The sequence below is a fragment of the Globicephala melas genome, chromosome 11 (genome assembly GCF_963455315.2).
Source record: "Globicephala melas chromosome 11, mGloMel1.2, whole genome shotgun sequence".
In the NCBI taxonomy this organism is placed as follows: domain Eukaryota; kingdom Metazoa; phylum Chordata; class Mammalia; order Artiodactyla; family Delphinidae; genus Globicephala; species Globicephala melas.
Genome location: NC_083324.2, coordinates 71,060,221 through 71,083,866, shown reverse-complemented (window position 1 = coordinate 71,083,866; position 23,646 = coordinate 71,060,221). Strand labels below are relative to the sequence as shown.

General features: G+C 42.5%; 1 protein-coding gene across 4 annotated transcripts in view; it reads right to left on the bottom strand.

Moving 5' to 3' along the window:
- BICRAL (BICRA like chromatin remodeling complex associated protein) overlaps positions 1-23,646 on the bottom strand; it is a 106,080-nt gene that overhangs the window by 13,947 nt on the left and 68,487 nt on the right. For all 4 annotated transcript variants that reach the window (XM_060307418.2, XM_060307419.2, XM_060307416.2 and 1 more), the window contains exons 2-5: positions 20,091-20,136; positions 19,628-19,676; positions 19,471-19,539; positions 14,296-15,975 (exon numbers count right to left, since the gene is read on the bottom strand). In XM_060307418.2, the coding sequence (XP_060163401.1) occupies positions 14,296-15,975; positions 19,471-19,539; positions 19,628-19,676; positions 20,091-20,131 (1,839 nt within the window). In that variant the 5' untranslated portion in view covers positions 20,132-20,136. The remainder of the gene's footprint in view (positions 1-14,295; positions 15,976-19,470; positions 19,540-19,627; positions 19,677-20,090; positions 20,137-23,646) is intronic.

The window sequence follows — 23,646 nt, the reverse complement described above, 5'->3', positions numbered from 1 at the left end:
TTAAAGTGCCAACCAAGTCTGTTAACGAGTCTCCCGCATCACCTTCGGTTTAGCTTACAAAAGTTTAAAAACATTATTCTCCTATCGCATCGGGAGAACTGCAAAGAGTACCCTTTAAAGTCTACAAGCCTGCTGAATTTTCTTGACGCCATTCAGGAGGGATGACTGATCCCAGCTGAGCTGATTGATAGCCTCTGCTTTCTCACTCCTGGAACTCCTGTGTTCATGGTGCTCAGATGCAAAGCTGAGCCTGAAACCAGTCTCTACCCCCAACAGTTTCTATCCTCAGTAATGCAATGTCACGCCTGCAAGGATTATGACCCTGAGTATCAGTTCCCATGTGGGGTCTGCAGGGATGCTGAGCACCCGGTCAGGGCCCAAGCACCAATCCCAAATCTACTGTCAACATTCGCTGTCCACTGTGTGGATGATCTAAAGGAAATCTCACCCCTGCCGTCTGGGATGTCTCTAGTTCATGTCATGATAACCTCAGGTGCCATGTAATTGGGAAATGTAAATTCAACTGAATATTAGTCTGAGCAAAATATTATTAGAAAATTTAATCTAATGTTTAAACTGTTGCGTGCTTCCTTTCTATAAATAAGGAAGATGAACTGGATGATGTTTAAGGACTAACAAATTCCTTTTAGCTCTAAAAAAATCTGTTATCTCTATAATGCATTTAGAGCAAGATGATAAAGGGTTTCTAAACTACTCCCAAATTTTAATCCTTTATGTCATTACTACTTCACAGTGCAGTAAGTTTTCAGTTTTTCCTTCAGTTTTATATTTTGTATACCAGCAGGTGATTTAGAGTCTAGTTTAACCATCTCCTGTGACCTTGGCCTAAGCAAAATGTTCCCACCAACCATTCACATGTCGCCGCTCACACAGACCTTGGCAATACCTGGCCATTGGTCAACTAAACTCATGTTAATATTTCTGTTCTAAACAATGAATTATTCTAAACAATTAATTATCTATTTGGTCCTTTTTTCTAATACAGAAATGGAGATGGATTTGACATCAACCAAGAAAGACTGGAGGAGGTCTTTACAAAGTTGGAAACAGTCACTTTGCTCATCCTTCCATTAGCAGGGAAGGTCGGACCTGCATCTCTTAGTGAGAACACCACGGGGGAAAATCTCCCGTCTTCACAGCATTTGCCCTAGAAGATAACTCCACACTTTCCTACTGTAGGGAAGCTCTTCACAAGAAGGACACCCGTGTTGTGAGGAGGCCTGGGGTGAACAGTGAGCACAGGCCTTCCTCACAAATATTTCCAAGGGACGAACACTAAGGGCCACCTTGACCTAGTGGTTAGCATTCCGGGCTTTCACTGCCATGGCCCGGGTTCAATCCTTGGTCGGGGAACTGAGATCCCGCAAGCCGCTCGGTGCAGCCAAAAAGTAAATAAATAAAAACAAAACTAAGGGCCACCTTGAATAAAAAAACAAACAGGTAAAAGTTGGAAGAACGTGGTCTAACAGGGCAAGGCTATATTCTAGATGGGACTCTGAAATAACGAGATCAACAGATGAATAGATGAACCAGAATGAATATGTTCAAATGACCAAAATCCTCATAGCAGTGTTGCCGGGACACAACATTTTTGGAATTTCTTTCAATATGCCTAGTTCACATGAAACAGAAGAGTATCATCCTAATTGCTTAAGAGCACACAAGTTTGTTTTTTTTAAAATAAATAAATGTCATTACCCAGCCTGATCTCCCACCTTATTTATCAGATATCACCTTGAATGATTCCTAGCTATTGAACAGACAGATAAAACAAAATCCATGCATACAGAAGTAGTAAAACTGTAAGAACAGCAAGGAAGAAATCACCATAAAAGTCAGGAGAGGGGCTAGGTTAGGAAGGTACATGGAAGGGGGTACGTTCTGGGGTACCGATAATCTATTTCTTGAGTGGTTACCTGCATGGGTATTTGCTTTATAATTATTTGTTAACTGTACATTTATGTTTTCGGTATTTTTCTATGTGTTTCTTCATAATACAGAAGAGTAAAGAGAAAAAAAAATACTCTGAACAATGTAATCTAATGTCAAAGCTTGAAAAATTGCCATCATTTAAGGGTATAAAGTACTGTTGTGTCTGAAAACAAGGTTACTAACTGTAGGGACACCTCTTGTTTGAGCAGGTTTTTTGTTTTTTGTTTTTTTTGGCTGCAAGGTGGTCTTTCTCTAGTTGCAGCGAGCGGGGAGCTACTCTTTGTTGCGGTGCGCGGGCTTCTCATTGTGGTGGCTTCTCTTATGGCGAAGCATGGGCTCTAGGCGTGTGGGCTTCAGTAGCTGCGGCACGCGGGCTCAGTAGTTGTGGCTCGTGGGCTCTAGAGTGCAGGCTCAGTAGTTGTGGTGCACACGCTTAGTTGCTCTGAGGCACGTGGGATCTTCCCGGACCAGGGCTTGAACCCGTGTCCCCTGCATTGGCAGGAGGATTCTTAACCACTGCGCCACCAGGGGAAGTCCTGAGCAGGTTTTGGTGTAAGTGTTTTACAGTCCCCTTGCCCACACCCATGTGGGGGTTGAACACTGGCATCAGTGCATTTTCATCTTTCAGCTACTGCCAGTACCCCTCACTGTGTCCCTCCCCTTGGGACTGGAATGATCTCCCCACCTCTTATGCTATGAGGGTAACACAGGTTGGGCGGGGCGGGTAGGGCCAGGATGGTGGTAGAATTGTAATCCACTGGGAACTTGGTTTGGTGTCCCCACTGGAATCTCCTCCATTCACTAGGTCTGTATGTTTGGAAAGCGCTGCTGCCCGAGGGATCTGCTCTGTGCCCAGATGTTCGCTGGTCACTGGTCACTCCCAGTCCCCTGATTTCAGAGCAGGACTTTTGTGTGTCTGGTTCACTGCTGTATCCCCAGCACCAGAAGAGGGCCTGACACCATAGTGAGCGCACAGTAAATCATTGTTAAATGAAAATAAGTGAGTGAATTCCACTGCGGCATTAAGTCATAGGGGTCTGTACTTCCTCCTAGTCCAATGCCCCTGCCCAGGAGCCAGCAACTTTCTCTCATTCCCCCCAAATTTAGGTTGCCCCCGAACTGACAATCTTTTCCAGAAAGAAAATATATCATTCAGGTTTTTTTTTTTCTGAACTCTTAGAGAAGACTTTTAAAAAATTTTATTTATTTATTGCGCCGGGTCTTAGTTGAGGCAGGCAGGCTCCTTAGTTGCGGCATTTGAACTCTTGGTTGCGGCATGCATGTGGGATCTAGTTCCCTGAACAGGGATCGAACCTGGGCCCCCTGCTTTGGGAGCATGGAGTCCTATCCACTGTGCCACCAGGGAAGTCCCTCTTAGAGAAGACTTCCTCTTGAAATATATTTTCTTCACAAATAGAGAAGTTATTTAAGGATATTTTGTTGAGAACTTGGCTCCAAGAACTCTGCTCATATCAATGTACAATTTTAACTCTTTAGACCCTGTATTATCTTGATACCACGTGAATATACAGAAATCCACCAATGGATCAGAATACTCAATATATCCCTATCCCCCTCTGTGGTACACTTTGTAAGAAGCCAACGACAAACTAGGAAGATGATATTCGTCAACTGACAGGCATTTGCTGGGTGAAGGAGGCCATCTGGGATCTTCCCAGCCCATAGTCTCCTCTGGGAATTGCCCCACTGCCATAGCAATGGGTTGGAGCCAGCACAGTTCGACACACAAAGGTCTGTTACCTGCTAGAGGGCATTAAGAGCTAGAATCCAGGGAACGAGCACCTTTTCTTCCCATGGAAAGTGCCAAGCCTGTCAGTGAGCAGCTTCTCTACCCAGAGGGGTGCTTTTTTCTATTTTGGCTCAGAGGGGCACTTTTTCCTAATTTGAACAAAGGCTCCATATAGAGCATCAGCTCTATATGTATAGAGCTCCGTATAGAGGCCCTGCGTGGCCACTTCCTCATGTTCCCCACGACTGGCTCCTCTGGTCAAGGGTGACTGAACCACGGGTGGGCCAATCAGACTCTCTCTCCTTGGAACTGAGAATTGGGGGAGGGGGAGGGATACCTAAGGGCCTCGGTTCTCAAATGCAGGTTTATAGCCTAATTGCATCAAGATCACCTGGGGGAGCATCTGAAAGACAAAGTTTCTGGGTTCATTCCACAAAGATCGATTCAGAAATCCAATGTGGGGCTTAGGAATCTATAAATTTCAGAAGCTTTCCAGTTAATTCTGATACATTGCTAAGTTTTGGAAACCACTGCACTTGCCAGTCTGTTTTTGTTTTTTTGTTTGTTTTGTTTTTGCCAGTTTCTGTTAAATGCTTGGAAGAGTGAGAGAGGACCATGAAGGAGAGAGGTGAGGCCATGCTATCTTGAAGAGGCCAAGGGAGGAGCAGAGAGCCTGGTTCTGACTCTTATAAAGAAGCTCCACTACACGAGACGTTCTCCTTTTTGCTAAATGTGTTAGGGTGAGCTTCTAGAGAGCTGCAGCCCGAAGTACCTTGACTAAGACATTCGGGTGTTCACTGTATGCACAGCACCATGGTAATCACAGAGAAGGCAGCTGAAGGATACCACACACAGTCTTTGCCCTCTGAAAGTTTACCATCCAGAAAACAACCAGGCCCACCCAAACACAGTGTACCATATTATGGTGTCCGACCTCAGGCCCTCATGCATGACCAGCAATCCTCTTTTTCCCCTGGCGAGCTCCTTGCTTATTTTCCACTGAAGCCTATTTCATTATCTTCAAACCTGTAAGCCAGGTGAGAATTCATTCAACTTTCTACCACCAAAGCTACGACATCACCTGCAACCCCATTCATCCCTTCCCGCTTCTCTGTTACAGTGGAAGAAGCATCCCCCAATGCTTTTATAAAAAGAATCCCACCAACGTTCTGGAATTCATATCCTTCTCCTTCTCATGAGCTTGGAAAAGAGCTCAAGCCTTTCCCGTATCTTATAAAAACCACACCCTGACTCCACACATCCGTGGAGCTACTGCAGTGTCAGTTACTGTCATTTTTCTGGAAGTTGTCTGTGCTTATCACCACACTCCCCTACTCCCCTTAATCTATTGCAACTGGCTGCTGCACATATCACTCTATGGAGACAAATCTTACCAAGGTCAACAACTGCCTCATTGTTGCTACATGTGTCAGAAACATTCCCATCCTGACTTAAACCCACTTCCCAGCAACACTCCACTCTGTGGACACCATCCCTCCCGTCTGCCTCATTTCCTTTCTTAGCTTCCAAAGCTAAGGGTTTTACACCTCCTCTCTGGAATATTCTGAGTCTTACCTGTGGACCCCTCTTTCTGTGTCCACCCCCTAAGTGTGTTGGTGCTTTGGGGTTCTCTCCCGGCTGCTCCTCCTCTCCTGACACACTCTTCCTGATCCGTTTCATCCACTCCCACCGCTTCCATCACGATATATATGCTGGTCAATCCCACTTCAGCTCACAATTCACTCTCTGCTTCAGCACATGTAGCTGTTGCCCATACAACTTGGTTGTCCCAAAGGTACCTCACCCTTGACAAACAACCTAAATTGAAATCAGAACTTCCCTTCAAATCATGATTTCTTCCCATGTTCTCTATTTCGGTGAACCTGGGTGTCACTGCCAGAAACTTCTGTGTCACCCTTATTCCTCCACTATAGCCAATCAATCAGAAGTTCTATCTAACCTGCCTCAAATCCATTCACTTCTCTCCATTTCTTCTGCCACTAGGCTCAAGTGGGTCTGCACTATTTCATGCTTACGTTACGACACTGGCTCCTGCGCCCGGCATCAGCGTCCTGTAGCGTTTAGGGCTCGCTTACCTTTCCCACCTAAATCTTCACATCTCACTTGAACTTGTTTTCCTTCTCCTGCAGAACCACGTTCTCTTCTCTCTGCAAGGCTCTGCACTTGCTGATTCCACTGCCTGAACATTCTTTACTCAGACCCTCTCTTGCTGGATAACCTCCTTCTCCTACAGTAGGGCTCAGTCAGAAACCACTATTTCGTGGAAACCTGCTCAAACCATCCCATCTTGGTGAGAGGCTCCTTTTCGGAGCCTGGTGCCCTGGGCTGCTTCCACCAGAGCACTTAGAATACTGTCTTGTGGCTGTCGGCTTATCTGCTGCCTCCTGCTCTGCAAAAGACTGTTGCATCCCTGGGACTTGGCCCAGGGCTGGCCCCGGCAGCTACTGATACACTGTTGAATGAATGAATCAGTGAAGGAAATATTGTACCTGGTGGGCAGTATAAATAAAAAGTGCGGAGGGGAGATCAGTGGAGGGTCTGAAAAAGGCTTCATTCTTTCAGGGGCTTTGGGTGCCCTGAGGGAGGAGAAGCATCTAGGCCAGATAGGAAAGGACATTCAGTGAATGCCCATCAGCAAAGGCTTGAGGCTCACGATGAGTCTGGCCTGTTCAGGGAGCCATGAGGGGTCCTGCCTGGCTAACCTGGAGCAGCAGTTCAGCTTGAGAACCTTAGCGGCCAGGCTGGGGGTTGGTACTTTCTCCCGTGCAATGGGAAGCTCCCAGATGATTTGGTTCAGGTCACCAAGCAAATGTTTTAGGAAGATAAATGTGGTGGAAGCCAGACTTTAGGGAGAGTCTGAAGGCAGATTAATCACCCCGACAACTGTTACAGCTGTCTAATTACAGTACAAATGGGCCTTGGAAAACATCTACCCAGCGGTCCATTCTTCCTCGTTTACACTTCAGAATCACTTGGGGAGCTTTTGAAAAATGCTGCTGCCTAGAGCCTTTAGTCTAGACCATGTAAATCAGAATTTATGAAGGTGAGGCCCAAGCATCCATGTTTTTCCAAAGCTCCCCAGATGGTTCTATTGCATTGCTAGGGTTCCTCACTTTCAAGAGAAAACTAGGGCTCAGAATGTAAGATAGGAACTTAGATCACAAAACCAGTCACTGGCAGAGGAGGACCTGCAAGTGAGCTCTGACTCCTATTCCAACTCTTGTTTTCCCCATTATACTGCTGTCCCTCTTAAAGTCTAGCTCAGGGTATAGATGTAGAAAAGAGAGAAATGGGAAGCAGTGTGGTAGAGACAGCTAGCTGGTGGAGTCTGCCTTTACAGCAATTTGCCCATGCTCTGAACCTCCATCTCCTTGACTGTGAAATGGGAACAGTAATGCTACTTGTAGCCCCAAAGAAAGGATTAGAAATAATACAGATAGCCCCTGCATGTACCAGTTGTTAATAATATGATCATTATTTTCATTATTATTGGGAAGAATGGATATAAGACATTCAAAGAAGAATTTGTAGGATTTGTAACTTATTAAAGGTACAGAGGAAGAGGAAAAAACAAGAACATCTAGATTATGAAGTCTGGGCGTCTGAAAATACAGTGCCTCCACAGTAAGGTAGGCAGGCTGAGCTGGATGGGGAAAATTAGGGAGGGGCAGGGCAGGCTGGAGACTTCAGTGGTAATTGCTTTGGAAATCTCACACGGCAAAGCGCCACAAAGCACCAGTAGGTGCTGCTCTCAAGGAATTTAAAATCTAAAACTTTTAGTGATCTAAAGAGATTTGGACTTAAAATAATTTGTTTACTTTTGTTTGATAGGCTAAACTCTTGCAAACTGCCTTCTTTGTCACTAACTTTTGAAATATTAATCCATTTAAAAGAGAGTTTAAATCCTGGAAATGACTCCCTGCATTAAGAGGTTTAAATTCACAGGGCTCCCCAGAGACACGGCTGATTCTAGGTCTGTGGCGAGGTAATCACAAGACATGCCTACAATATCCTGTGCTTCAAAGTGCTCAAAGGAGGTGGGGATGTGTCAGAAGTGTAGAAGTCAGCTTAAGTAGGCCTCCACTGACCAAACTTGGGACAATATAAGCATCAAAAAGAATAATGAAAGCAATAAATTGCAATGTTAACTTTAAAGAGAATACATGGCCTTTTGGAGATATACACTAAAAAATTACAGATGAACTTATATGTCTGGTTTAGCTTCAGAGTAATACTGGGGAGGGGAGACTGAGTGGGGTATGGATGAAACAGGAATAGCCATGAGCTGGTAAGCACTGGAGCTGATTGAGCATGGGGGCTCATTATACTAACTTGTCTTTGTTCGTGTTTAAAATTCCCTGTAATAAAGTTTTTAAATTAATGCAAAAAAACAACTATGATTTCATAGTGTTAAACACACACACAATGTGAGAAGAAAAACCTCTTTTTTTATGGAAAAATCCCAGTCAATAACAGTAGATAGGATAATATAACTAGAAAGTCATTTTGCAACCACTAAATGCAATATATACCAATGGAGTCAAATCACTGGGTGAGAGGCCGGGAAACAGGAGAGTCATGTGGTCCCAAAGCACCATCCTAGAGATCATTTCTTCCTTATGTGGGAACAAGATACCTTTGAATACCTTGAGGAGAAACCTGGCAGGGGGCCACCATAACCAAGTGCTCACATCGGAATCACCCATAATGGGAAAAATCGACATTATGTGCCAACCATTCAGCCAGAATCTAATCACGAGGAAACAATCAGACGACACACTGAGGCCACCCTACCAGACAACTGATCAGGCTGCTGTAGCCTGAAGAGATGTGACAATAAATGAAATCAGTGTTCTCTGCTTTCTAGAGGGAGGCATTGTCATAAAGGACATTACTGGGTCAGCTGGAAGAAATGTGATATAATGTTATTATGTTAATGTTAAATTTCTTGGCGGTGATAGTAATACTGAGATTGTGTTGAAGAAGGTCTTTGTTCTTGGGAGATACCTGCTGAAGAATTTAGGGGTCAAGGGTCATACCATTTGCAAGTTACTTTCAAAAGGTTCAGAGAAAAGAGTGTGTGTGTATGTGTGTGTGTGTGTGTAGAGAGAGACACACAGAGACACACACAGAGCAAATGTTGCAAAACATAAACAACTGGTGAATCTAGGTGAATAGGTTCACGGTACTCTTCCAACTTTTCTGTGGTTCTGAAAGTTTTCATAATGGAAAATGTGGGGTGGGGACTTAAGTTCGCTCTTCAAGAAGCTGGTTACACTGGTTGCCTGCAGGCAACTGCGTGCCTGGGGAGCAGGAGGAAGGGAATTTTTCACTGTAGTATACACCTTTCTGCACCTTTTGAATTCTGAACCAAATAAGTGTATTATCTATACCAAAAATAAAGTTGATATTTAAAAACTCATTGTTCTCTAATATTAATGCTTTATAGTATCAAAACTTGACATATTAAATTTCTCCAAATAGATAAACACTGTAGGCCCCTGATAATGGTATTTTTGTTCATTACAATGTTCTATAAAGTAACTTATACAGAAATTATAAAAAGAGTCACTGCAAATGTCTCTGGATGTCCTAGGAGTTTAAATGTTAGATGACACCTCAGCACTATTTTTCCAACTTGTGTTGCCTCCAAGGCTGTGTCTTCCTTACTCCAAAACACCTGATGCTTTAATTGTTCTGGAAAACCTGCAGCAGAACACACAGGACATAATGCAACTGATCTAGTTCCCAATACTCTTTGGCATTCAAAGTCACAAAAACTACTTTGGAGCTGCCAGTGTAGGCTTCTTGTTACCTTGGATAGTTGAAACTTTGGGGAGTCAGAAAGACAGATTTTTTTTTTCCCCCTCATTGAAAAAAAAAAAAGGAAAAAGAAAGGAAATGACCATGCTGTGGCTGATTATGTATAATTGATTAAAATAAACATAAAGCAGATCAATATATATAGATATAAAGTAATCCTCAAGTTCTATAATTAAGTAAAAACAGGTATGGTGTGTTGCAGAGATAAGTATATATGTGACGTTTGTGCTGTATATGCAGAGGACATATCTGGGGCAAGAGAAAGAACCTAGAAACAGTGGTGGCCTCTGGAAGAGGAAGGCTTACTTTTCATTCTGAACTATTTTGGAACTGTTTCTAGTGATTACCAATGGCATGTTTTACTTATTTTTGAAAAATGCATCACTATGTTGATAAATGCTGTCCAGGTATCACCTCCTCTACCTGGGGTAAGTTTTTAAAACTAGAAGAAAACAAGAGTATCTGTAATTCCACCACCCAGAGAACTGCTGTTAAGGGAGCAGTACATTTCCTCCTAATCAAGTTTCTGGTTGTTTTGTAAGCAAGAGGGTTTTCTATTTTCTAGTTCACCATATTGTCTTTTAACATTTTTCTAAAAGAGAAAACAAATTGCTTATTAAATATTTTACAGTTAAATGTGCATTTTAAATATTTCACATTTAAAATGTCACTTAAAATGACTTTGTAAGCCTTCCCCCAAATCTTTAATTATTTTTCAGAAACATTTAAAATGGCTCCATAATACTTCATTATATCCAATAATCCTCCTACTATTGGAGAATTATTATATTGGGTTTAGAACACTTTTTTGCACCCAAAGTATAGAAGAATATCTATCTATAGTATGCTATATTTGAGTAAGAAAGGAGGGGAAATAAGAAAATATATATGTAAGGAAATAAGAAAATATACATGTATCTGCTTATCTGTGTGAAAAAAAACAGAGGATAAATAAAGGAGAAACTCGGGCTTCCCTGGTGGCTCAGTGGTTGAGAGTTCGCCTGCCGATGCAGGGGACACGGGTTCGTGCCCCGGTCCGGGAAGATCCCACATGCCGCGGAGCAGCTGGGCCCGTGAGCCATGGCCGCTGAGCCTGCGCGTCCGGAGCCTATGCTCCGCAATGGGAGAGGCCACGACAGTGAAAGGCCCGCGTACCGCAAAAAAAAAAAAAAAAAAAAGGAGAAACTAATGATATTGCTGAAAATAGGGGATGGATGAGAACTGGCAGGAAAGGATGGAGGGAGGGGTGGGAGCAGGGAGAAAGGCCAGGGAGGAGGGAGACTGCCCGGCACACTTTCTGCATAGCCCTGACTTTTGGGACCATGCTAATGGTTCACTCATTCAAAAGAAATTAAATAGATAAAATCAACAAGGGTAGTGGGAAAAGAATTCTAAAATGAAACACAAACAGAAACAAGCAAAAGTATAGTTCAAAAGAATAGCATAACCATACCAAGGGAGGAAAAAAAAAGTACTAACTCTAGTAACTTTTGAATACAGTATTTCTAAAAAAATTTTTATTGGAGTATAGTTGATTTATAATGTTGTGGTATTTTCAGGTGTTGAACACAGTATTTTGACTATACACCTTTAGGTTAAAGACAGAATGTAAACCAATACTGGGGTCTGAAGTAGGTTTGTTTTTCACAGTGCTATGAATTAGCAATTCTAAAACTATTTTCTTTGTTTTCTAGGATTGGGCAAATAAGCAAATATATTGTGGGGCAGGCTTTCTCACTGTTAGAAAAGAGAGCTACAAATATGGAAAAGGAGACTTGAATAATGAACCTGGTGGTACTGGATTAGAATTGAAAGTATCAGTATGAACCCATGGTTTTTAATATAGATAGATGGACAGCTATAGATGTTGAGTATGTGTAAATACATATAAGTCCCAGCTGAGACAACCTCAGTAGCAATGAATATGTAGTGCTCAGATCTTGCTTCTAAATATTGTTCTCCACTAGAAGGAACAAGGTCCCTCAAGTGGTTGATTCCAGGGCAGGGGCAGGGAAAGTGAAAGACGAACGTGGAACATCATGTTTTGCCAGAAATTAAAGGAAGTGCTCAAAGCACGATGGAAACATGTCAGAAGGACCAGCAGCCAATATGGAGGGGTGCCCAATGGCATCAAAGCAATTTGAGCATCAAAATAAATGATTGTAACAATTTTTAACACATTAAATAAAATAAGAATCTATGTGTCCATACTGGCATAAGTGAAAGGGGGAGACAGAAAAACTCTTCCTTAGAGTAGAATGCCAACAATTAATGTAGAATAAACAATGGAATTAGAAAGTCTCTATTTGGTGACTGTCACAGTAACAGCTGATTTAGTAATAACTGATTCAGTCAGGAATTATCAATGAAAGCTTAAACTAGTGTGTTCAAGTTTGACAAGAAATTGGATATCTACATAATCTCAATGTAACTCCCCGAAGAAACTTATTAACTATGCATCAGACACCACATGAAGCAGACACCATCTTAAGCAAGTGTTCAAAGTTAACATCACCAGGAATGCGACAAGTTCACATCGTGAGGACACATCCATCACCTCTGTGGCAATCCTACCAAAAATGTATAACCTGAATCTAATCATGAGGAAACAACAGAGAAACCCAAATTGAGGGACACTCCACAAAAAAGTTGGTTTGACTCTTCAAAAAAAATCAAGGTCGGGCTTCCCTGGTGGTACAGTGCTTAAGAATCTGCCTGCCAAGGCAGGGGTCACGGGTTTGAGCCCTGGTCCGGGAAGATCCCACATGCCATGGAGCAACTAAACCTGTGTGCCACAACTACTGAGCCTGTGCTCTAGAGCCCGAGAGCCACAACTACTGAGCCCACATGCCACAACTACTGAAGCTCACGTGCCTAGAGCCTGTGCTCCGCAGCAAGAGAAGCCACTGTAGTGAGAAGCCTGTGCACCGCAATGAAGAGTAGCCCCCACTTGCTGCAACTAGAGAAAGCCTGCGCGCAGCAACGAAGACCCAACACAGCCATAAATAAATAAATAAATAAATAAATAAATAAATAAATAAATAATCAAGGTCATGAAAGACAGCAAGATGAAGAAACTGTTTCCAGGACTTCCCTGGTGGTCCAGTGGTTAAGACTCCACGCTTCCACTGCAGGGGGCGTGGGTTCGATCCCTAGTTGGGGAAATAAGATCCTGCATGCTGCGCGGTGTGGCCAAAAATTAAAAAAAAGAAAGAAAGAAAAAAAAACCTGTTTCCAATTTAAAGACATGACAACAGAATTAGGCAGTGATCCTGGGTTGGATCCTAGACCATAAAAACAAAACAAAATATAATTTATTCTCTCTTGCTATAAGGGACATTATTGGGAAAATGGACTAAATCAGAATAAGGTCTGTAGATTAGATGATAATACTGTAATAATGCTGTTTTTCTTGGTTTTGATGACTGTACTGTGGTTATGTAGGGGAATGTCCCTGTTCTTAAGAGATACACACTGAAGTCTGAAGTATGTAGGGGTCAAGAGGCATCATGCCTGCAATTTACTCTCAAAACTATGTGTGTGTGTGTGTTTGTGTGTGTATGTGTGTGTGTGTGAAAGAGAGAGAGAAGGATAAAACAAATGGGGTAAAAAGTTAACATCTGGGGAATCTTGGTGAAGGATATATGAGAATTCTTTACACTAGTCTTGAAACTTTAACTTTTCTATAAGCCTGACGTTATTTCAAAACACAAAGACACACACACACCTTTAACACCAAAAGTAATACAATGAACAGCCTTGATCATAAATAATCTTTGTTTCCTTAGGATTCTTAGTGGAATTACTAAGTCAAAGGTATACAGTTTTAAAAATATTGATATACATGGTAGAGAGAAGTTTCTGAATTCTTCTAAATGTGGAGAAGAAAGGCAGGGAAAATGGAGGAGTAAGGAGGGTAGACCACCGGCAGGGGGTTGGTGGGGAATTGGGTATGGAGCTGGAACTACAGAACATGCTAAGAATGAGTGAGAACCAAAAGCCAGAGGAGTTCAAAGATCGGCAGATGGGGTGAAGGACCAAAGCTGATGACCCTTTGAAATGCTTTTCAGAAACATAATCCTTGACAGATTGCCCGCAGTCATTTACCGGCACAATGCTCTGGTAAGAGTAGGCTCAGGTACTTGGTCAAATCCATTGCCCTGGATCCCTCCCTCCATATGCATCCCTCTGTGCAGGCCAGTTACCCACTGCTGAGTCTCACTGAGTCCCGAGCCTTTCCAGTTGGCACCCAAGAAACAGCTGCGACTTCCTACCCAGTCCATCCAAAACAAGCTTTCCTTTTAAATACCTATAATACATTCCATCAAGTATATGTCTTAATATTGGCTCTTATTAAGTATTTGTCATTTGCCAGGGACTTTGCTAAGTGCTTTATATAGATTATCTCATTTAATTCTCCCAATAATTCCATGGGATAGTAGTATTACTATGTCCACTTTACTGATGAAAAAACTTAACCTCTAGAGAGGTTAGTTAAGGTAAGACTTGCTCCACGTCATTAAGCTTAGATTCAAATCCATGAGTCTCCACTCTAGACCACAACACTATCCTGGATAAAACATTTTAGTTAAGAAGAAAAAAGGCAATCAATAGTACGTTGAACATCTTAAGATAATAAATTGGGAGCCTAGGATGAAAATTATATTCTATCAGATACTCATTCCACTCTTCCATTCCGTAATCAACCAAACATTTGTTTGATATTATCATTTGTTTGATAATATTACCTGACAGAAGAACTGTTGCTGGCTTCCTGCTCCAGGTGTGTTATTGAAGGTGCTAGTAGATTTGGAAGAAGGAACTGGAAGACGATGAGACACACTGACCGGTACTGGAGTCCTGTTTGGCTGGGTCAGCTGATCTCCCGTAAAGTTTGATCCTGATGCACCAGACTGAACCGCAGCCCCAAGACTAGGATGGGCAGTGCTGGATGAGCTGACAACAGGGAACCGACTAGGTCCTGACATGCTTGTCACCGAGGGCATGGCGGCGAAGCCAGGTCTTCCTTGGGAGACGCTGCTCTGCCCAGGGGACAGATGCAAGACGGTTGGCGATGCCTGCTGCAAGGGCATCTGCCCACCAACGATCTGAGGAGAGGCATGATTGACTATCACTGGACTTCCAGAGGCGGCGAACGTCTGCCCAGACACTAACTGGACGGCAGTATTCTGGTTGTTCAGCATCTGTCCAGAATATGGTTGGTTGGTCCTGAGCATGCTGGAAGAGTTTCTGTTCAACATGACATGCTCTGAGGTCACTTGGCCAGAAATGAGCTGAGAGGGTTGAGTCTGAAGAAGTTGCCCATTTATGGTCTGGACGTGGTGTACCGAGTTGGAACTGACGGAAAGGCTTGTAGGTATGAGGAACTGACTCTGGGGTGTGTGAGGCTGGCCCATGGGAGAATGAATAACGATACTGCCCCCAGCGCTGCTCACGGCCTGCGAGGTGACTGGCTTCCTTGTGTTCTGTTGGTTTACAATGTTCACCGACATGTGCGGACCAACCACTGAGCCCTGGGGTGAGCTCGCAGAGGCGAACGAGATCCCTGGCTGAACATGGTGCTGCTGTATTCCCAAATTGTTCACATTGTATGTGTTTTGCTGACCCATTTGGATAGGCTTTGGCTGGATATTAATTGGGACTTTATTTGAATTTGGTGCAAGACCCCTTTGTATGATGATGTTATGCACAGGTAAAGATGTTTGGAAATTTGTGCTATTAAATGGAACGGTAACAGGCTGTGCTGCTGGGCTGGAACTGGAGCTCCCAAACAAGGAGCTGCCATTAGGAGTCTGTCTGTGGACCAGAAGCCCTCCACTCACATCTGATGGGGCTTGTTGCCCACCACCCTTTAATATGATTTGAGATCCATCTAGGTTATTAATAGTCATCATGGAAGGTTGACTACCAAATGACCCAATTAACTGTATTTGACCAGAACCACTAATCTGACTGTTATTAGACAAATGCTGGCTGGGCACACTGATCCCCACGTGGTGCATAAAGCCATGGTGCACACCCACTGTATTGCTTGCAAACGATGTGCCAACAGGCACATGAGTCACCCCTATAGGCTGCAGCGTCTGACCTGAGTAATTAGAAATATTAGAAGCCTGAGTAAAGGATGCTGATGAAGAGGGATGAAGCTGAGCTTGTGCAAACTGTTGGCTTGAACCTATACTGGCGTCCAGATATGCCTCTTCTGCCAATGTCTGTTCAGTGATATTGGCCTCCTGCAAGGATTTCTGAAGAATGTCGAAAGGTTGGTCCTCACTGAGATCAGGAAGAGGAGAAGACTCAAGTTCATCTTCAAGAAACTGAAGGCTACTTGAAAGTGGCAGTCCATCACTGGGCCCTTCTCCAAGCTGGCTGCTTACAGCTTTGAGGGATGACTTAGGATCAGCATTCTAAAAAAATAAGCAGGATGTTACATGGCATATCTAACCTTGGAAAGAGATTCTTAAACAAAAATCTCATCTCACTTTTGAATATGAATAAAGCATAACAGTCTGCTTTTCAGGCACAACTCTCCAAACTGCTCACCTCATTCTCTTTTTTTAAAACAAATTTATTTTTATTTATTTATTACTTTTGGCTGCGTTGGGTCTTTGTTGCTGCGCACGGGCTTTCTCTAGTTGCGGCGAGCGGGGGCCACTCCTCATCGCTGTGCGCAGGCCTCTCACTGCCGCGGCCTCTCTCGTCGCGGAGCACAGGCTCCAGACGCACAGGCTCCGCAGCTGCGGCTCGTGGGCCCAGCTGCCCCGCGGCATGTGGGATCCTCCCGGACCAGGGCCCGAACCTGTGTCCCCTGCATTGGCAGGCGGATTCTCATCACTGCGCCACCAGGGAAGCCCTGCTCACCTTATTCTGATACTTGATTTCCTTAGGAATGATGTTTAATGTTGTTTTTGTAAGTATATGCATTCACTGCTCTGATAAAATTATTATAGGAAACAGATCAATAATGCCAACATACTCATGGCTACCTGGAGTTTAGCTTTATTTTTTAGATAGTGGCATGGCTTAATTTTTTTCAGGATTGCTCCCAAGTCCAAAGCTTGAGTGGGACTCAGCCTAGGGTATGTGCGTATCCAGGACACAGCGGTGTCTAGTTTTTTGTACCACAGGAGTAGATGTGAGTTTTGAGAGTTCCGAGTGTGGTTCTACTAGAGGTCCAGAAGGTATCCCAGATCCAGGCTTGACTTTAAAGGTTTCTCGGAACTCCCCTAGTTCTAACCTGCCCCACTCCAGGCAAAATCGGCCTGGATAAAAACAAGCTTCCCATATGAAATGAGTGAATAGTTATTTGATTTCTTAGAAGTTATCAGCTTATTATGATGCTTTAAAAACCATTTCAATGTCCTATTCAAGAGTAAAAGTTGGTCAACATTTGTCAAGCGCTCACTTCTGTGTTTGTGTCTGTCCGTAACGAGTCCTTAAGGACTGCGCATTCCAACTAGAGACAACAACACAGGCAAATGAAGGGAACTGAACACAGTCACTGACAAATAAGAGACACGATGCTGGCCAGCAGTTTATCATGGGATACGTCAAAATTATAAAAGAAAAAAAAAATGGAATCAGTCGTTATTTAACATAAGGTGAAGACAATGTGAATATCCTTAACACTACTGAACTGTACACTTAAAATGGTTAAGATGGTACATTTGTTGTTATATATATTTTTAACACAATTAAAAATTTTAAAAAGATGAAGAAAAAAATCAAAAATAGATCAATCAAGTATAAACAGTCCAGGACTTCCCTGGTGGTGCAGTGGTTAAGAATCTGCCTGCCAATGCAGGGGACACAGGTTTGATCCCTGGTCTGGGAAGATCCCACATGCCGCAGAGCAACTAAGCCCGTGCGCCACAACCACTGAGCCCACGCGCCGCAACTACTGAAGCCCACGCACCTAGAGCTCGTGCTCCGCGAAAAGAGAAGCCGCCGCAACGAGAAGCCCGTGCACCGCAACGAAGAGTAGCCCCCACTTGCCGCAACTAGAGAAAGCCCGTGAGCAGCAACAAAGACCCAACGCAGCCAAAAGTAATAAATAAATAAAAATTAAAAAAAAAAAAAAGAAAACAGTCCAGGGAATTCTTGGGGGTCCAGTGGTTAGAACTTGGCGCTTTAGCTGCCAGGGCCTGGGTTCAATCCCTGGTTGGGGAACTAAGATCCCACAAGCTGCATGGCGCAGCCAAAAAAAAAAAAAAAAAAGAATGAAGAGTCCAACTTTCAAAACTATACAGATTCTCAGCCCTAGGTTAATAAGGTGTGTTGGGGGCTAGATGATGGGAAGACCCAGGTAGAAAAGCCAAGACTAGTTCACTTGACACCCAATCAACAGTTGAAACGGGACTAATGTGGCCTCAGTTAGGTGGACACCACCTTAGGACTTGAACAGTCATTTGAAAGGAAGTGGGAAAAAGCAACTGAAAGCAAGGAGGTTTGTTTGTTTTTGCAGAGAAATATCAAGGCAACAGTGGATTATCTCCTGAGTGGTGGTACACAGTTTAATGTTTTTACAATGCACAAATTAACAGACCACAGGTTTAAAATTCCATATTTTTAAAAGCTTTTAAAATGTTTTACTGACATGATGCAACTCAAGTTTACAATAAATACACCCTGAATGAAGCAGCCTGAAGAGTTAGAATTAATACTTACGTGGAAGTGGGAGAGCTGGTAAGTAAAAATCATTAGTGTTGGCAAACAGGCTCAGTATCTACTTTATGGGTTTAATGGCATCACATGCAGTTATTGCCCACGCAGAATGAATTTCAGCATTGCTACTAATTCATAAGCCTTACAGGAAATCAGTGCTGTGACTTTAAAGCCACCCCTAGCATGTGGAGGAGTCTTGCATGTTATGATCTGACATACTTTACACATACTCAAATACTTTAAAGAATTGTGCATTCCCAAGGACTTTCTGAATACTATTCCATTTTATGGATGAAGAAAATAAAGACCCTGACGATGACAATAAGTTGACATTAACTGAGCACTGTGTCAACTGATTTCCATGGACTAGTCCATTCATCTTAACCACCCTATGAGGTAGATTTATCATTCTCCTGGATTCACAAATAAGGAAACTGAGTCTTAGAGATTTAGTGATAGATGCAAGGTTATAAAGCTAGTAAGTGGCAGAGCAAGGATTCAAACTTGGGTGGTCGGACTCTGGACTCCCATCCATGGCAGAACAAAGCAGTTGAAAAGATTAAAGTAACATAGGCTTAAACACAACAATCCGGATATAGTTTCCAGGCAGGACTTCCCTGCCCTCAGGTCAGATTTCTTGTCTAGATGTTCCTAGAGCTTAAGAACCTGCGCCCTGGAACCTGGTGGCCTGGGTTCGATTCCTAGCTTGCGACTCCTGGCTGTGTAATACTGGGTAAATACCAACCTTTAGTTCTCTCATCTTTAAATATGGATAATGATAGAACCTACTTCACGGAATTATTGTAAGGTTAACGAGGTTAATATGTGTTAAGCTCTGAGTGCCAAGAACATACCGAGCGCTCAGTAGGTGTCAGCTACTATGATCTTTCTCCTTGTTTAAGATGAAAATGATTAGAAAGTAACCACAATACAGAATGATTTTTTTAAAGCTTATGTAACAACATTCAAAAGACTCTAATATAAGTTTCTCAGGCTATAACGTTTCTGAGGCATTTTAGAAAGAAAGTTGAAACCTTAGGAAAATGGCAAAGTAAAAATCTTAATAGACTAAGTTAAAAGTAGAAAATGTCAACAAAATTCAACAGATTTTCCTCTTGTGTCAATTACAAAAGACAAAGTAGGGATTCCCATTATGATACAAAGGCAATTAAAGCTTCAATTCACTAGGCATCAATGAGACAAACATTTGATCATTGCATTCAGTTTCCAATACTCACACTAGAGTTGGCGAAAATTGAATTTGAATTGGCTGCAGAATATCCTGCATTAGTCAAGTCCTCATTGCTCTGCAAAAGTACAAATTCAAAAAAGTGATCACTTTGACTCTCAGGAAGAAACAAAATGTATGCCTACGATGGTCTGAGTATTACTTACCGATTTATTACTAGGTCCATGTAGAAAATAGTTCAATGCCTGTGGGTCTCTAGAAAACAACAGCCAAAAAGAGAAAACAGCAAATAAATACATTACTTATATTTAGGGTTCATTTTTACAGGGGAAAAAGAAAATGATGTATTAGTTTGAGTAAAATCCTCTCCCTGTTTTAAAACTATTAGTAGTTTTTTTTGTTGGTTTTGTTTTGTTTCATTTTGATGTTCCATTTCCTATCATCACTCATTTCTGCCTCCTAGGATTTTTTATAAAATAAATTTAATAAAGGATTACCTAATTATGACCCCTATGTTAATCCATGTCACTTTGTCTCCCTTCTATATCTATGATGATTATTTAATCTTTATTTTAAAAACCCACTTGGTTTTAATATGCTTATTAGGTTGTTTTAGTACAGCAAACCTCACACATTTGATTTACCCTTATTTTGGAATGAGCATCTTACCCAATAAGATCAAGGAGACACGAGTCATCATCATCATCCATGACAACTATAAAGAAAAGGAATAAGAAAGCACTGTTTCAGCAAAGCAGATTAAAGCCAGTAGCATCAATGCAACACAAAAATATACCTTATACTTTCCTAGATAAATAACTAATTCATGTGAGTTTTCCCTCTAATTGCTTATTATGAATGTGACTTTTAAATTTTTGTGGTCATTCAAGAGATGAAGTATTCAATTTACATTGTTTTTATTGAACACAAATCCTTAACTTACAAGTCAAAAAGCAATCTAGACAAATCAAGGAGAGTTGGCAGCAACCACTCACACACAGATTCCTCAAAGGGGCGGTAAACCATGAACAGTAACTTCCTCAAAATGTACACAGTGAACAAGAGGAGAAATCGTATTTTTGTTTTAGAAAAAAATCTCATGCATACAGAGGTCTTTGAATTTTGCGACTGGATATTTCCAAACCTGGTGAGCAATCTGGATTTCTAGCCATATTCTGGCTATCTTTAGGAAAACAGAAAAGTCAGTTGTCCCTACTTTTTGAGACAGAAGAGGCACCATCGCCCCAGGCAGTACTGCAACAGGCTCTGCCCTGAAGGTCCCAAGTTCCTCCCTCTGCAGCAGTAACGCCAACTGTTCAATTCCAAACAGTCTGCATCCCAACACTGGAATCTTTAAAGTAGAAACCCTCAACCCCAAATTCACCCCAGCTCCAAGCCCAAATCTCTCTCTCTCCCCAGCCATCGACAGCATCCAGCCTAACCAGCGCAATCACTGTGCTCTGGCTGAAACAATAACAACTGTATAAATTCCAAGAGCAGCTCTCCCCCTTTCTTTCTCCTCCCTCCCCCCGAGATCCAGCAAACTTACACTAGTGATCCGACACCTGGCAACACTGCTTCGCACCCATTTCGAGCCATGCAGTGGAATAATTTACATCACGGAATGCCAAGGCCAAGAGTTCTGGAGCCGTTGGAAAGGGCAGTTGTGAACGGCAGTTGGACGGAGGAATGAAATCCTGAAGAGATGCCCAGAAGAGGGACACGCCCGAAGAAGGCAGAGGCAGAGTTTCTACTAAGTTTTTTTTCTCCGTTAAAACTGCCATCTCCTCTCCACTTCCCCTCAGCTTCCCATCCTATCAGTCACAAGGCCAAACAAATATAAAATGTACTCCTGCCACATGGAAGGAAACTTGCTCTCTTCAGGAAGGGTCTGGAAGGGGTAAGTATCCCCCCATGTGGGACCTTCCCGTTGATGGGAGAATTGGTTCAGCTGCTGAATGATCCGGACGATTACAATCCATTTGAGTGGATCATCAGTGGAGAGGAGAGGTGATGGGTGAGACAGGAGGAGGTCAGAGTGGGGAAAGCCTGTCAAAAGGTAACATCCATGGCCAAAACTGTGAAAGGCACAGCAGGCTAAGTGAAGTCTGCATCTAGCCCTCAGATGTCCAGGTGCCCAGGGGCATGCGAGGACGACTCTACTAATATGACTTTGAGGAGTGAAAAGGGACAGGAAAGAGAAAGAGGAAAACTATCATTAAGTAGATATGTAGACATCAGTGTGAAGAGCTTCCCTTAAATCATGATAGTTAATATGTAGAACTGCACTAGCTGTTGCTCATTACCGTATCCTGGGCTTATCTCCCAGACAGCACACTCGCATGGACTAAATTAGCCAAATATGACGTATAATTAAGCCTATAAAGTGGATATTATTTCTTTACTTCAACGTGACCATTTAAATGGAGTTCCACTGTATCCTTTGTAAATTTATTTTTTTTCAGTGTCTAACAGTCTCTGGAACAAACTAATTAATAAAAACGTACGTGAAAAATAGCTTACACCAAAGCAGAACACTTTCATGCCTCTCCCACTTCCCTCACTGCTTTACACCTGTACCCAGCTCCTCCAGTGGATGAGATGCCCAAGGGTTAACACACACTGAGGGAGGGAGGCAGCGTCAGTCACTCCTCCGAGGAGGTGTCACTGCCACTGGGACTTTCAAGCACAGAGAACATTTGTTACCCCAAAGCTCAAAGTGACAAGCTACTCCTTGAGTAGCCCAAATAAAAGAACAATTTTACAATACTGAATGAAATTAAAAGCCATTGCACATCCCCCACAGCAAACCAAGCAGACCGCTCAAATGCTTGACGAAACGCTCCTGGGGGACATCCGCCCTACTCGGGGGCATCAGTCCTAACAGACAGACCTCCTCCTCCAGGCCTCCTTGGGTAGAACTCTACGAGCCTTTATCCTCAGGGGTACCCCAAGAATTCTGCTTTTTAAAGGGCCGCACTCTTTTCTGACTATAAACAGTTTCAAATTAGAAGAGATGACTCTTATCCCTACATGCCCAGCTCTACAGGGTGCCAAAACACAGTCATATTACAGCCCGAGCCAGTAGTCCTTTCCCAGGAGGACACACGGCCCACCAAAGCAAATCTACCAAAGTAAAACTGTAGAAATTGACTACGATTCTAAAGTGGGAAGACAACCTGAGGATCAGAAACGGACTCAAAAGTGAAGAGCTTAGTTTTTTTGGAAAAGATTCGCCCATTACTTCTGGACTCTTGTTGAGGCTCTTTTCTCATTAAAGTAACAACCCTGGATTCACTAGATGGGCCTCTGGCCACAGGTGAAACCTATAAGGCTGTGTGAAAGTTAAGTCCCCCCTCTAAGGGGTTAAAAACTACTTCTTGGTTCAGCACACTTGAGCAAGACACATCCCCTAAGTAATAGCAGTTTACAGCAGTAGAATTTGTCAGGGAGAGAAGGGGATTGCAGTTCTTACAGAATCCTCATAGGCACCCCAAGAGATCAGAAATCACTGCCCCAGACACCTGACTACCACTCTCAAAAAGTTAAATCTAATATTTAAAATGGCTCTTACTATTCTTAGTCAAGAGGCACTATGAAAGTGACATTTCCAATCAGTGGGGGAAAGATGTTAGCCTTCTAGAGAAAAGAAGGTGGAGCCGTACCTCACATCTTACACAAAAATAAATTCCAGGTGGATCTAAGAGTTAAATGGGAGGGAGGAGGAGAGCTTCAAGTACTAGAATAACATATGGGAGAATTTTGTTTTTATAATCTTGGAGTAGGGAAAGGCTAAGTATGTCACAAGACGCAGAAGTCATAAAAGAAGATTGCCAAATGTGATGACAAAACATTTTTAAATTCTGCATGATAAAAGAAAAAAAAACATGAATAAAGTCAAAGACTAAAAAACCCCCAAAAAACATACGACGGGAAAATACTTTCAATTCATATCACAAACAGCTTTTCTCCTTAATACATAATTCCTATTTTTAAAAAGTCAGCTACCCTGCAGAAAATCAAAGGGTATGAAAAATCAGTTCATAAAAAAAGGAAAGACAAGTAGCTCCTAAACATGTAAAAGTAATCACCCTCACTTAGAATAAGAGAAATGAAATTAAAGTTACAATGAGATACTATTATTTGTCAGATTGGCAAAGATAAAAAAGTTTGGTTAAGGACTATGCTAGTCAGGAAATGGGAAATAGGGACTTTTATACCCTGG